General features: G+C 34.2%; 1 protein-coding gene across 1 annotated transcript; it reads right to left on the bottom strand.

The window, feature by feature from the left end:
• Positions 1–350: 350 nt before the first annotated feature.
• Positions 351–16750, bottom strand: LOC149806891 (uncharacterized). The gene is made up of 5 exons (XM_089931956.1): positions 16563–16750; positions 14072–14134; positions 10340–10387; positions 2566–2610; positions 351–2139 (listed from the first exon to the last, which is right to left on the bottom strand). Exons 1-5 carry the CDS (start codon positions 16654–16656, stop codon positions 1991–1993), a joined length of 399 nt encoding a protein of 132 aa, XP_089788082.1. The 5' UTR covers positions 16657–16750; the 3' UTR covers positions 351–1990.
• Between the last annotated feature and the right edge of the window lie 276 nt (positions 16751–17026).

Below are 17026 nucleotides of genomic sequence, written 5' to 3'. Positions count from 1 at the left end.
CATACAATCGATTTAACATTTTACCACAGAGAACACGTTTTAAGTCATTATAATGTTTTGATAATTTTCCAGATAACTTCAGTTTTACACTGTTCACTATAGACTGCACTAGTATCTTAGTTCATATTTTTTGACAATGAAATACATAGAGGATCTCAAGTGGGTAATAATTTAATACTGAATTTATGAAACCACTTGAATAATGTCCAGCTTTTGCTAACCTTGGCTCGCAAAAGCTGTACACTATTTAACGAGTTTCATATCTTTAATATTAAATCATTACCCATTTGAGACTTTTTATCAGTTTTTATTTAAGTAGAAATTATTTACATAGAAAGAAGAATGAACAATTTTCTTTCATTCTGACAGACGCTGTACCTTTAATTTGTTGTGCGTAAAAAATTTCCCAAATAAAGTTAAAATATTAATAGTACACACTTGCTAACAATAAATCAAAGAATAAGCTTCCGTCAAAATAAACAGAACATTTTACAAAGACAAAATCATTTGTCAACACAAAATGTCCAATGCGTGTGATGTCACATTGATACGGTGCACAGTACCGGTTTGAGTTGGCATACAAAACACTGTTGCAATCTTTTTATTTTTATTCTTCAAAATTTACATTATTGCAATATTTTTGTGAAAAGAACATTACTGGATGCAGAAATAAACATATTTACTATAACGTATTTGTGACCGGATATTTTTTTTTGCAGTTTTTTTTTTTAGAATATTAGACTGTACAGAAGACATAAACAATTCTCTTTTTGAGTCGGACTTGCATCGCATATTTACCGTGTAAATATGCTTTGGTTGGATAAAGTTCTGTGAACAAAGTGAGTTTATTTAAACCACGCTTGTATATAGGGTGGATTCCATGCTACAGATATACTGCCCCTCCACCCCCACTATCAACTGAGCAATACCCTAAGTTTTACTTGTTATTGTTCTTGTCTTGGGGTTTTTAGCAATTTTTCATGTTATGATATTGTATACATGACATAACAAACTCCAGTAGAGGTAAATTGGCAATATTGAAACAGACGAGACCATTTTTCCCCAACTACCTTTCGCGAGACGAATAAATAAAATGGCAGCTAAAATGTTAATTCAAAACAAAAAACTGGAGAAGGCGATGTTAAAAATGTTTTCCCAGGATTGCAACCAATCAATAAAGAGGATACTGTACAATAAGTTCATGGGCTTAATTGGACCAATCCGAATCGCATAAAGTGATATTTTAACATGTGGTAATATCAAAAATATGAAACTGCACATACTATATATAGGAAACCTGTACCGACTATGTTACACTTGAAGGTCATTCGACTTTCAAAATCAACATTCTATAGACAGTTTGTATTGTTTTTTTTTTTTTATGCGTTACACCATTTAATAATTAATTTAGCTAAATGCATCTAGTACAACATTTCATTATGTTAATAAATCAACATATGAATATGCACTAATCCATTTTCAGTATACAAAATGTATTTTAAGCTCCATGTTGTATGACAGCTTACACAGTGCGTATACAAAGAAGTATGTCTGCGAGCAAAGTTTCTACTTATTTGTATCCAGTATGATAGCAGATGTTTAACATTATTTGCTGTCATTGTTCTTCTTCTTTGGGGCTTATCACCATTTTTCAACGCATGATAGGATACACATGGGGAGACAAAGTGAAGCAGATTTGAAGCTTATATTTGTCTGTTTGTATTTGAAAGAAAACAATTTAAATAATATCGAATAATTTATATGAAAGAAACGTATTTTGTCAAGTGCTTGATGTAGTTTTTTATATATATAATTCTAGCAGTATTTTTATTTTCAAATCCAGATTTACCTACAGTCACAAAACGTAAAGTCGGTGCTTACCGCAAGCATAATGTTATCGTCCTTAACTATTTAAGTACATCCAAGTTATTAAAGTTATAACCTGCGTTCTTCTTTAAAGGTCCGCATAAAAACATCTTTTGACTCTTTATCACAATCCCAAAATAACTTCATCTGTTACGAATGAGCAAGACGCAGCACAGCTTTTGTGAAGCAGTTTGCATACTTCAAAAACCTCCTCTGATCTCGACTGTCTTGCGCAGGCAACAAAATTTCCGACACATTTTTCCACATAGCAGTCTGAAAATGAGAGGTTTATATTAATACCTAACCTGTGTCTCATGTCATATAAATCCAGGTGTGTTTGTGTGTGTATATATATATATATATATATATATATATATATATATATATATATATATATATATATATATATATATATATATATAATGTCTATGATAGCCAAATTCTTGTCCTCTCTTTTTGTGCATCTTGAATCTTGCATACCTGGATCATTTAGCTCCCAATTATTCATCCAGACCGAATAATGCATACTTTCATGGCAAACTTAATTACTATGTTCATCGTAATCAGAGAAATAATTCTCCTCATGAAAAGTCAGGACAAATATTCCCAGTACCGTTAGTTTTATACTAAATCGACACAAAAAATTGAATTGTAAACTATTGCAATATTTTTGTTGCAGAGGACAAGAAATATACGTACTGTAGGATGATATGGCCTGTTTGCAGTTCTGACCTTCAGCAGAATCTGAAAATCACAAACAAGTAAATGTGAGAAGAAAAAAAACTGGTTAGTTTACAATAATATGATCAATTGTATTTTAAACTTTAAATTAATCTTAAAGCATTGGCATTAAAATGAAATCAGACGACGTGGAAGACTCAAATATCTTGACAGTCCATCTTAGAGCTGTTTTGATTCTTACCATTTTCCGTTCATATTTATTTTACAGAATCGTAAAAACATTAATGTGAAGAAAAAAAATCTGGAATATTCTGAAATTGCATAAGTTTTTCAAGAGGAGCAATTATATTAAATGATCGTATCTTTTGGTTTTGTTGTGGGAGCTTCAACTCTCATCTTCTGTCAAACTTTTACTGGAAAATATTGTCAGTCTTTTAGGAAAAAAACCCACAAAAACGAACCAAACAATTTTGAGGTTAACAGTTGTATTTTTAAAAATAGAATCGAATATATCCCAAATATTATTTCACCGAGACAGTCCTATTGAAATATTCCAAAACAGTTTACAGGTTCTAGAACTCAATTTGTTGTCTTTTCTGCGAAAATAGTATCGCGAACAGCAACCTAACTACTGGTATAGAGGATCTGAGAGATTTTGTCAGTCAATACGACTGAATTACCTACTTAATTATCCACGTTTGGTAAGACGGCAGGTTGTGGTTTCAATGTGTGTAATTAAAATTAATTCTTCAAGATATTTATTCTGGCACATTTCGCAAACCCCCCTAAACGTGTGTATTGTGAATGATGCTAATGCAGTATTTTCTATGCAACCTCCCCCATAACGTGTGTATTGTGTATGATGCTAATGCAGTATTTTGTATGCAAACCCCTCCCCCATAACGTGTGTATTGTGTATGATGCTAATGCAGTATTTTCTATGCATTCTTATGTACATTACTCTGCTCGTCATTCAGTTTGTTCAGACTAATTAAGGCACGTATTTTACATTCAATCGCTACAATTAGGCGAATAGACATCACGGTTCCTGTCTGTTGACTGCTTATTAGAATTATTACATATTGACACACACGTTAATAACTGCACAGTTATTTTCACAATTTTATCGAGCTAATCCAGCTCTTTGTTGGAGGAAGAAATGGCCTACACAAACAAAGCAAATTCCTATCACAAACGTTGAGAAAAGGCCTGACCAATTTACCTGTTTATATGACATGTTAGAACAAGGATTTAAATAATGTGAAAAATAATCAGATGAGAAAGAAGAAATTAAAACAATATTAACACGTACAAAGACCGAAAACTAAAACATGTTTTAAAATTAGATCTCGTGGGAAAGGCAGTAAAGGAAATGTGACAGAAGATTGTTGTATAATAATAATAATAATAATAATAATAAGAGTTTCATGAAAAAAGCAAACAATATTGACATGGTTAAAATATTCGCAATGATACATGTACGGGTCAAGCACTGATGCCTGAAATATTGCCAAGACTGCTTTGGGAATGTTTAATTTCTCGTTTAGAAAAAAATTACCACTAGGTCTCAATTGCAACATCCAGTATCGTTCCTTACCCGTACTTTTTTTTTATCAGTCCAGTACTGGATGGATTCAAACGAAACCAACCGTAGGGACTTTACATAATGTCCAGTTGAGTTGAAGTGGTTGGCGAGTTTCGCATTGAATTTATGTGACTGTTGTCTTTATTGCTTCATTTTCTGAAGTTGTCGGTTTCACAATCAAATTGTATGGCATAGATTTTATTTGTCGTCAGATGGATTCACGCATTGTTTCAACAGCCTAGCTTCTGATTGATAGTAAAGCTAACCGTATTTCCAAAAGATATGGCCTCGGCCAGTTGCTTACAGATCGACAGCGCTTGTCATTTAAATTTTATCTGCCGTTTCCGTGGACCTGTTTGAAGTTGCCTTGGAACGCAGCAGGTGGTCCTTGAGAGTTTATGTCTAAAGGCACGCAGCCATAGGAACCTCTCGGAATGTACTTCGGATGTTCGGAAGAATCGGTCTGGTCGAATATGTCCGATTGATTTGATGCAAGTGTGGAGCATCAGGGTGGAAGGGGATTCATTTGTTTGGTTTTGGTTTGTTTTTTTGTATTTCAGAAAAGCATTTCTGTCGAGGGTTCTGCTTTTGTTTATATAATCGTCAGTACATTTGTTTATGTATCTTCTCCTTCTAACGTACCCTATGAGCTCCCCAAGTCTCGTTTCAGGAGTAGCCAGATTGGAACAGGTGGCGACTGTAAGGAAATTTCGTGTTATGTGATTGGGGTGCGGATTGTGAGCAGAAAACGGTGAGAGCCAATCCAGGTCAATTTCAGTTTTTCCTCCCAGAGGATAGATTGGATATCCAAGAAGATATGGATCTGTTTGATGACTCTAAGGTAAATTTAATTGTATCGTGGAAAAATTTAAGAATTTGAAGGATGTTTTTATATTCTTGCCAGTTCCTATTCATGTTAATTATATGTCGTCAATTAATCTTCATCAGCTTAGAGGTATATGGGGGTTTTCCATTGGGGATTTTTTGTTCAATCCTTGCCATGAAAATATTCTGATACGAAGGTGACATTTTAGTACCCATTACAATCCAGTTGGCTTGCAACATGTGCTGATTGTTGATTGTTTTAAACATCGGTCAAAAGTTTCACTAGATACTCATTAGAAGGGGAAGGATTAGTCCAACTACCCCGTGTTTTCTTTATCATACTTGGGTTTTCTCCTCGTGTCCTTGTCTGTTTGTGGGGAGGAGAGGGGGCTTTGCAAATCACTTACACGTCTCACCTCTGTCCGCGTGAGTTCGAGTCTCGGCTCGACCAACGTAAGTATGTAATAAAGCTTGACAAATGGGTTCTTGTAGGTCAGTTGATTTCCTGGATTCTTCTACCAAATATACTGCCCTATAAATAGCCTGTTAAGTGTAAAAGAATGGCGTGAAAGCCCACAAATATCACATCTTGTGAGATGTAAGTTTATAAGAAACAGACAGACATAGCAGCGAGAAGAGCATTGTATGGAAATGAGGTTTCGGTGTTTGGTTAAGTTAGTCGGTAATATCTAGGATGTATGAAGGCAGTTTTTCTAAGACGTTGTTAGTCAAATAACAAATTTTTAAGTGGGATTGTCGTTTCGGCAAATCACTGCCCCGTTGGTACCCTTCTTTGTGTATTTTTGGTAATAAGTAAAACCTCACATGTTTAGCTATCAACCAGATGGAGGCAAGTCAGTGTTTTGTCATGAGTGTGCCCTCCTTTGTGCATATCGTTAAATACCTGACACAGTTCAGCGTGTTCTAGTGTTGGGTCGTTGCTAAGCTGCTTTGTTTTCTTATTTTCTTCTTTCTGTTTTCTTAATAACACTTTGCGTTGGATAGTTGCCTGTACAGTTTCAGCGATGTAGTCAGACACATTCATGACAACGCATGGCCGCTTGTCTGCTGGCTTTATGACAATACAATAAATTTCCGCTCGCGCATTCTTTTTCAGTGACTGACTTTCTTGTCCGGGTCAATTTCTTCTTTATTAAGGCTCTGTTTTTGCGAATTAAAGTCACTTTCCACTGCAAATAAGAATACTTGTAGGGCTAGGTATTTTAGCGTGATGGAACATAATCACTTTTAGGGCGGAATCTATGGGATTCATTGTGAAAGGGATTGGTTTCTCCATCGTAGCAAATTGACTTTTCATTGAGTCACATTCTCCGTACTAAACACTGTCTTGAACTTGTTTATCCTCAGCTGAGTTGTCTGATTCTGTCATATATCTTCTCTCCAAATGCCTCAACTTTTGTCCTTGGTCCAAAACTTACAGTGTACTAGAGTTTAAGGTAGACTTTGCGTGCTGACATTCCGGTTTGTCCAGAGCAATATCTTGTGAAAAAATATGTCTTTTTTCTTCCTCGTCTGTTCTGTGATAATAAATGTTTACAATTTTAAATTCTTGAACTTTTAATTTAGTTGTTTTATTGTTGCCGATCTAATTGAGAGTTTATTGCAGAATTCTAACTCGCGTCGCCTTAATAAAATAAGGTATATTTAAACTCATTTATTGCCAAATTAACGCATTATACCCCCCCCCCTCCGCACAAAAAAAGAACAAAAAACCCCAAACAAACCAACAAAAATATCAACCGAAAATCCATTTGTTTTATTGATGCATGCCAATTAACCTTCTCTACTAACTTCTTTGATGACGTGGTTAAGGATTTCAAACGAGCCAGCGTTGCTTCGGGGAAAACAAAATTAAATTATTTCGCGATGAACAGGCACAAATCTTTCCGGGCGTGAGGCAGTCCTCATGACTTTATGGCGACAGTTTCGGCAGACAAGTTAACACTATGTGATAAGCATTAGACAGGGTGTCTGGACAGTTTAGATTATACAATAATTCCATGAATCGTGCTCTGCATGCTGACTCCGTGTCACTTGTCATAGTAAAACTGCATAGTTACAGAATTTGTATATTTATAATTTAGCTTCCATGAGGTGTAATTTGTGAAAAATCAAAGTGCATATCTTGTTTTAACGCCATTTTCCAAGACATGGTATATAGCGGCCAGTATATTTGGTGAAGGAAGAATCCGAGAACACCTCATGAAAGGGCAGATCTTCTTTCGTACAAGTATTTAGGTTGTCGCTGATTTTTTTTAATCAAAATTAATTTGAATGAGAAAGTTTTCTTTTTGCGCAAACTGTTTTTATTTCAAAATTATATGATTAATTTCTTCAGATTCTTATCTATTAATTATCTTTTTTGTTGAATCCTTTTATAGGAACTAAAAGACATCTTAAAATAACTTTGAGATTATCCATGAAATTAATTAATTAACTAATTAACTTTGTAAATTTGTTTAATTTACTATCAAACTGTTTTAGCACATCTGTAATCAGTATAAATGACTATTTTTTATATATATAAACTCTTGCTATTCAGACCCTAACACAAATTAGAAATGAAGTTCACACGGCTTGTTAATGCTTGTCATTTTACTTTTTAGCCATTATCTCTTTTTCATAGATTTCTCCTGTGAATCAAACATGTTAGTGGTTCAGGTTTTCTCTCGGCCAATTGTTTGATTTGTTTTTGCAAGTATTTTACTTTCATCGACTTAAATAGCTCGAACTATTAGAAAACATTTTCCTTCACTTACGTTATGCGGTTATTATTGTAATTTCATAATGAGATATTGAAATATATCAGCGAGATAATAAAAATGATATTGTCACATTGGTGATATCACATTATGAATCAATTTTCTTTTCCCATGTTGGAAATATATCTGCCCTTTATGTATGTTAGTCGAATCTGCATTGTCATATTTGGGACTATTTTCTTCTTCTTTTTGCTCATACTCGCACTCCCGTCAAGATGAAGAGATTTTAAAATATATCAAGACTGTAGACCCTAAAGAATGCATTTTTTAAATACGTAAACACGAATTCCAAACAATAAAAGTTGTCTTCAAGCCTGTCTTTTTAATTAGTTTTCCACATGAATTCTGCAAATTCTAAGTAACCGAACTTGCATGAACTGTTATTAGATATTCTGCCAGCCATACGGAGCCCGTGTGGCCGAGTGATCTAAGCCAATCGCCTTCACAGATCAATCGAGGCGTTAAAGTCTTCTTTGACCAGTGTGGGTATGTTAGAAAGCTTGCAAGGTGCTTCACGTGGGTCAGTGGTTCTTCCAGGGGTTTTCCCTGATTATCCCCCCCCCCCCATATTGGCTGCCGTCTATAGCGTATCATGTGCTAAAACATGGCGCTAAACCCAACAAAGCATACAAATGAAAAAGCAGAAAGTGTCTACATTTTTAGGAAAAGCACTTGGTTCAATACCGTAGTAAAATTGGTTAAGTAGCGATTATGACTCTCAACACAACCATAAACACATTTTAAAAACTATGGAGAAATCGAGCATTGACGAGCGCTGATTGCAAACCAAACTAAGTTACAATCGTAATTTGGGAGTAACGTCTATTACAGAACTAGACTGCAATCTTGCCAGAGCCAAAATTCAAGTCTGAATGCAGAAATGAACAAACTAATGACCCAAACTCCATACAAGTTAACACAATTATCAACATTTTCTTTTGTTATAAATGTTATATTCCAACATTTTCACTTTTAGAATCCACGCAGGAAATGTGTTAGCGAAATAAAAACTCATCTTTTTCGTTTGAAAACACATTGACAAAATACACAGCCTGAAGCAGTCGTACAAGTTAAATTTGTAAAAGGTCGCTTCCTAGAGTTATTGTAAATTTATATTGATAGGAAGGCAGCTATTAACAGCATTGGCAAAGAATGGAGAACAAAATCCGTGCTAATCACCGGCTTTTTGGCTTTAATAAATATAATATAAAGAAAATCTACATTTTTGAGTATATATAAGGAATTATTATATAATTCATAATAAGAAGTTGAAATATATCAATGGGAGAAATAGTATATCGCCACTTTTGGAACTATTGTTTTTTTTTTATATATAGAACTTATATCTGCCATCATGTATGTACTTAAAACCTGTATTTCCATATTAAATCTATTCCGTTTTGTCTTTTCGTCTCTGTCTGTCTGTCTGTCTGTCTCTCTCTATCAGAATGAACAGCTCTTAAAAATGTGTCAGAACTGTTCACCTTCTATTCACAGTTTGGCTTCCAGCATGAACTTTTTTAAAATTAGTTTCCAACATGAATTATAGAAATTATCGCTGACTGAATTTAAATGTCCTGTCGGGATTCTGTTACCCATGCAGTATCGTATACCTGTTGCACTCAGCGACAAATGGTATACATTTTTAATAAAAACTCTTTCTTACATATGGTAATAAAATGGTTTAGTAGCGATTTTAACTCATCAAAATCATAATCAGGTCAGAAAACGATGGATAAATCAGGCATTGATGAGTGTCGATTGCTGAGAATAAAAATCAGCGTGAAGCGTCTCTTGTTCAAAATGACCGCTAGCCTGCCAAAACACAAAAAGTCACTCCTGGATGCAGAAATTAACCAAAATAGCATCAAATATCATTGCAAGTAAACTAATCAATAAAATATGTTGTTTAATAATGTTACGCTCTAAAGCCTGTTGGAGTGTCCAGCGCAGCAATGTTGTTTAAAAATGTTACGCTCTGAAGCGTGTCCAACCCAGTAATGTTGTTTAATAATGTTACGCTCTAAAGCCTGTTGGAGTGTCCCACCCAGCAATGTTGTTTAATCGTATAAAAAGTCACTGTCCTAAAAGTATTGCAAAATTGTTAACTTTTTTTTATCTCCTATAGTAATTCAACCGCTAATCGCGTTGACACGGAATGGAGAGACAAATCCATGTAACTCGAAGGATTTTGTCGAACAAAAGCGAATTAAAGTTTTTTGAGTAGATATAAGGAAATATTTCACTATATACAATGTTAAGGAAATAATTAAATTGTGACAATGCAATGTTTCCGTGTCACTCGTGATATATTTCCTTATATCTACTCAAAAAATCGTAGATCTCTATATGTTGTACTTATCTACCTAGATCCCACCCCACCCCACCCAAAAGGTCCAGAGTACCGCACGTCTTTGAACATGCAGAACAAATATCTACTTTCTTCTGCATACCAAGAGACACATTATGTTCCGTATGACTAAAACTGTGGAAAGTAAATTTCATCAAAGCAGTACTCTACATAAAATAATAAAAAATTTTTTGGGGCTTTTCGAAATTTCTCAGAATTTTCCAAATTTGTACATACGTGTACACTCACCTTGAGATATTGGGAGAGCATTGTCGAATGATTTTTTGCTCCACCATGCTGTAAAGATAGAAGCAACATAAATTCATTCAGATAAAATACATATGAACCAAAAACAGGGGCAAAAATATCAACACTACAATACGCTATTCTTCCTCTAGTTCCGATGGATGTGATAACGTTTAATGAAATACGACTACATTATTATTATTATTATTATTATTATTATTATTTCCTCAGCAAGGAAGCTTGTTTAGTACATAAGCAGGAGATACAAATTAAAAATGCAAAAGAATTTTAGCCAGTGAAACTTTTCAATTGTTCTAGCTATATACGAATTTGGTTATTACCCAATCGGCTCTGAGCTACATACTAATGGAGAAAATAACATATTAGCGAAGGCATACTTTTTTCTAGATATCTGACGATCAAATGCAGTTTTTACTGTCGAATACTGCTTTGACTGACAAGTGAAGCAACGAATCAATTTGTATTGGGTACAAAAGAACCTAGCGGGCCAGTCAAATGGACACGAAGTAGTAGATAGACATAATGGTTGTTAGCCAAGTTAGATTAGAAAGACCATGGTTGTTAGCCAAGTTAGATTAGAAAGACCTTCATTTGCTTCGCTTCACAGACCTATTCCAGCCGTGCGGCGGAATTTATTGCAATAAAATTGTGTTTAATACGAGCCTATTCAGATTGAAATGTCAGGTTCCATAAGTTATGCATTAGACCAATAAAACATATTATAAAACATTGTGAATAACAATTAGGACAAAAGCATTTTTTTGTTACTTTGTTTCCAATAAAGCTGTCCAGACGGTTATATTTTTTGTAGAAAAGAAAACTATTTTATCCAAGCCTTGCCAGTTTAATTTATATTTAGGTCTTGGGAGTTGTAACTATGTTTTCTTAGGAATCATTCATTTTAAGAAATTGCAAGAACATTTAAAGACAAATAAATTCTGCTTTGTGCTGATACAAGTCAATGAAAACACAAACAAGTGATATGCTTGCTTTTGAAGAGAGTTTTCACTGATTTATTTACTGATGTGATTAGGATATTGTTTGATTGCTTTCGTACTCTCGGTAAATTAATTCAATTATTTTATCCATCGGGTAATTTCCTGTAGTTTCTCCAGTCATTAATGATTACAGTTAATTATATCTATAAATTTACTGCAAACGTTCTTAACAAGCGGCACGGGACGATTCAAATACTGAATATTCCTAAATTATAGTATCTGAAAATTTTTATAGAAATAATTCTTATATTCTAAATCGCAGAAGATATATGCATCTCTTGCACTACGTCTGTTACTTTGATAGCATACTTAATGAAGTGCACTTTTCACTTGGATTTAAGAACGGCTAGAACAGTTTATAGTAAAAGTCATATAGGTCATGTATGCACATTTACTCGTTTGAAATTATATATAAATTTTTGTTTTAAAATTTAATAAAAAGTTTGTTTAAAAATGTGTATTAAATCCTGATTATTATATGCCCTGCACCATAACTATCATCAATGAACTTCAGACGAAAATTATCCATTGCTATGTACATTTACAGTGATGACCAGGTACTAACTGGGTCAAGAGAACAGCACGTCCCTCGAGTCTAATCGTCACAATGGATAGAAGATCTCAAAAGGTAATTATTTAATACTAAATTTATGAAACTCGTTGAATAATGTCCAGCTTTTGCTCAAGGCTTGCTAAAGCTGGTAATTTTTCAACGAGTTTCATAAATTTAATATTAAATCATGACCCACTTGAGATTCTTTTTACCAGTCGAAATTATTTAGATAGAAAGAAGTATGATTAACTTCGTTCATTCTGACGGATGCCGAACGTTTCATTTGTTGTGCGTAAGAAATAGTCCCAAACAAAGTTGAACTAATAAAAGTAGATTACACTTTTTTATAAAGTAAAAATTAAAGAACAAGTTTCCATCCGAATAAACGAACATTTTACAAAGACACAACCATTTTTTTTTTGTCAACACAGAATGTCCAATGCGTGTGATGTTACATTGTTTGATTCGGTACACTGTACCGGTTAGAGCAGGCCTATAACACACGATCCATTCGGTACACTGTACCGGTTAGAGCAGGCCTATAATACACGATCCATTCGGTACACTGTACCGGTTAGAGCAGGCCTATAATACACGATCCATTCGGTACACTGTACCGGTTAGAGCAGGCCTATAATACACGATCCATTCGGTACACTGTACCGGTTAGAGCAGGCCTATAACACACGATCCATGTTTACCCTAAAATGAGACGTTCACAAATAAGCATTACCTTGTTGCGATATTCTTGTGAAAGGAGGATTACTGGATGCAGAAATTCTCATATTTGCTGTAATGTGTTTGTGACTGGATATTTGCAGTTACTGATTTGAAGGCTGTACAGAAGATGCAAGCAAATTTCTTTTTGAGTCGGACACGCATCGCATACTGACCACATAAATATGCATTGGTTGCATAAAGTTCTGTCAGTTGGGTAACCGGTTTTTGTCCCATTCTTCTGTGAACCGACGTGAGTTTATATACTTCTGTCAGTTAACATTTAAGCCACGTTTGTATATAGCGTGGATTTCGTTACGGGTATACCCCTCCACCCCCACTACACACGCCCGGCCCCCCCCCCCCGCTATTGACTGATCAGTGCCCTTAGTTTGACTTCTTCTTGCCATTCTTGTCCTGGGGTTTTACGCCATTTTTCATATGATGATACTGTCATACATCACATAGCAAACCCCAGTGGGGGTGGGGGAATTGGCCATATTCAGATAGACGAGACGATTTTTCCCCAATTCCCTACTGTGACTCGAGTCGAAAAAATGACCGCCAAAAGTTTAATTGAAAACAACAAATTCCAGAAGGCGGGGTTATAAAGGTTTTCCCACTATCGTAGCCAATCAGTAAAGAGAATACTGTTCAATAATTTCATGGTCTTAATTGGACCAATCAGAATCACATAAAGTGATATATATCACGTTGTGATATAAAAAAAATACGAAACTGCGCATACTATAGGAAAACTGTAGCGACTATGTGATAAAGGGTAGTACAGAACTGTTTATCAACATACGTAGTTTTCATTGTGACAATTAGCGCGCGACATTCAATTCAAATTATCCAGGGTCATACCTGTACCTCGATCTTGTCCAAAAATGTACAGGTACTTTAACATCGATTTTGCCATTGGTACTTCTCGGGGCGTGTAAATAATGACCTTCCCAAGGTATATGAATGTTTGAGGGTCTAAATAAAGTGAATAATTGCCATTTAAAAATATGTAGAATCAAATTTTAAAAAATGACGTTCATTACTGAAATAATCAAAGTTGAACGCATAGACGACCTGTGTGACTTTTACTTTAGTACCTTTTGTATATGTTCGTGGGGAAGGGTAAAGTTTGCTTTGTATCAGGAATTTATTATCTCGTAAAGTAGTGAGACTAAAATACCTACTAATGGTTTTTCGAAAAAAGTTGTTTAATGCAAGTTGTCGCATACACGTCACCACCAATATTTTGATTGGCGTTAAGAACTGAAATGCACATATATTTTCTAATGCGACAGACGGAATGTGTTTGCATTTAATTTGCCAAAACTATGAGGACATTGACGAAAACTGTATAAAAAAAATCATAAATGCCGATATTTCTATATAATCTTTAAAAAGACCTTGTTTCTTCTGGTTAATTTTTTTACAGAATGTCCTTACTGTTTCTCTTGATCATCTGTTGCGGAAAATAGCCATCGTCCTCTGCTAATGATCTTGCTGTGCCTAAAAGAATCAACGAGAATCATCTCTAAGTAACTTAAAATAATAATTGTAAAGGGGGGGGTATTGTTTTAAATACTTCGCCACTACATATGCCAGAAGAAAACAATGTCTCTCGGGCATGTATCTCATGGAAAATACCTGAATATGTTGAGTTGTCGCTTTAATGAACGTAAGTAATCAAGCAGTCTCGCTAATTTAATCTACTAATGTTTGACCAATTACTTGCCTTAATTTAGAGATTTTACGAGTCGTTGGTAGATAAGAGATCATGTATCTATGTTGTCTCTTATTATGATGTGCGCTGAAATTGCAGTAAACAAGTAAATGAAACCCATTTTTTAAGCAATAGATTTAGGTTTTCAAAAGTTCTATAAATATGTGGAAAACGTTTTCAGATATTTTAAAGATCATAACTCATTAATTCCCCATATTGTTCTGATTTTTTATGACGGGTTCAAAAGGAAGCATTTTACGAAATTATATATTACGGCGTTAGATAGTGAAACATTAAACTGTGTACATAAATTAGATTCCTTTTCTTAAAAAATTTAGGTTTCTTTTATTTACATGACACACACACACAACTAGAATACGAAATAACAGCAAATACACTGAAAAAATACTGTCTAGTTCAATCTTTCTTTAAAGTCTTGACAGAATAGATAACTTGTTTTTTCATCATCTTATTCCTTCTGAATATAGGTAAAACTTCCTAAACAGCTGATATAAAAATTATCTTTCGGAATTCCACCTGGATAATCATCATCGTGGATAAAATAATTTGACAATAGATACACATGCCTATCAGTTTCATGAAATGGAACATGACACTTTTTCATGCACACTCCTAGCATTAAAAACTCATTTATAGTCAGAAGTCACGCGGTTGTGGCGGGTAGGGGTGCAAGATACGATTCATAGAATTGATTTTTATGAAAGTGTTATTCGCATCGTGGATATTGTGTTACCAGTATGTGGATAGTGAGTTACCAGTATGTGGATAGTGAGTCACCAGTATGTGGATATTGCTATTAAGAAAGTAAATTAACATATACATTTGTACGTAGGTCATACCAATTGCAAAAGGGAACTGAGTGTGAAAGCAAGTTAATAAATATAAATCTACGACCCAATAAACCTACACACACACCCCTTAGCCGTAATATAAAACTGGAGGACTATGGTAAAGAGAAATTAAAGAAATACTAAGTTTTGATGACACATATTTGGTTCTCCTTCCATATATTATGTGGATTTTTTGTTCATTGAACATTAATCTCATTTTTCTATAAATTTAATATTTTGTCATCGAACACACTGATATACTGACGAAGAATCCATTACAATGATTTCTGCATAACCAATTTCTTGAATGCATGAGAAACACTCATTCAAACAAATTACATACTTTGACATGAGAAACAAAAAAACACTCAGTATCTCAAGATTTTTAAAATGACGGAAAGATGCTTATGTGTTGATAAACGTACAGATTATATGGCTTTCAATAATACGGATCAAACGAATCTGATGATAGTGATTAAATTTTGAGAATTCTATCTAAAACATCTTTTTATTAGAAATATCAAAACAACTCAATCGAAATATTAAAATACATTAAGGTTACTATGATGACCTTCTATGCTATTTTTAAGTTATTTGTATATGTATTTTACAATAATTTTGTTTTCAAATTATATCTACACTGAAATAACATTCAGAATGCAGTGCTAAACACTGAAGTAGCGCATATATAGCCAGGAAAAATGTTATTATATAAAATGCACAACATTATAAAATTGATCTCTACTGATCACAATATTCCAATTTTAAATATAAAAGAGTCTAAAACTGGACGACAGCAGGGAACAAATTTTGACTAATCTCTGAAAGCGTTTCTTTATTCTTCCTAATAATTGTTTGTTTTGTTTTTTATTTTGACAGCATACATCATTTGATCGTAAAATTATGTTGTATATGAAGTCGTTTCGCTTTATTATATTTAAGCTCACAAAATATTCCAGAGAACCTTTAATTTTCATTTTACTATGTAATTATACTAACCTTTGATTCCACTTAAATTTCTTTGTCACGTGCTTTCTTTTTATTTTGCAAATATATCACTAATTAATGTATAGCTCTGTAAAGAGATCCAGTTTGTGCAATATTTTATCATAAATGAGTTTTCATATCCTTATTTTCCTATATAACGACAACTAATAACATGCTTTGCAGTTTAGCTTGTGGAATTTTATTTTCAGATACGTGATACGTATTACTGTAGTAAACATTTCTCTTAAGTAACTTTTTGCGAAATTTCTTTGCGATTAAATTACAGTTAGTACATAATTGGAGACTGGCCGATTCTGCAATGGTACAGTTTAAGAAAGAAAGTAAAAGACAAGTATAAAATGATAAGAACACATACCAAAATCTGAAGTGACTAGAAGGACGGCTACAAATACTCCAACAAGGGAGAAAGAAATTTTTTCCATAAGAGCCATTCCCTCTAATGCTGCCATAGTTCTTAATCTTCAAAAACGCAGACGACAAATTGAGCACCACTAGTAAGAATCCTGTAACGTCAATATTGATACTGCTAGGGCACCAGGAACGCGGGCACTATTTATCCGCGAAGCTTATCACACATCTAACGAGAATCTGCGTCACCATGGGAGGAGAGCGCGGCAAAACGATTCGTAAGGGTTCATACAACCATCTGTTTAATGAGCGCATGATTCAGGAGTACTTTGACGCTATTCACTGGTGATCATTAACTATCACCGAGGGAAATGGTGTAGGACGAATGTTTTAATAATACAGATAAAAGATGTTAATCACTTGAACCGATACTCGAATTCAACCGCGCAAAGTTCCTCACCAATGCTTGAA

The sequence above is a fragment of the Sinohyriopsis cumingii genome, chromosome 1 (genome assembly GCF_028554795.1).
Source record: "Sinohyriopsis cumingii isolate HCF-2022 chromosome 1, ASM2855479v2, whole genome shotgun sequence".
Lineage (NCBI taxonomy): Eukaryota > Metazoa > Mollusca > Bivalvia > Unionida > Unionidae > Sinohyriopsis > Sinohyriopsis cumingii.
This window is presented reverse-complemented; position numbering and strand designations above follow the sequence as displayed.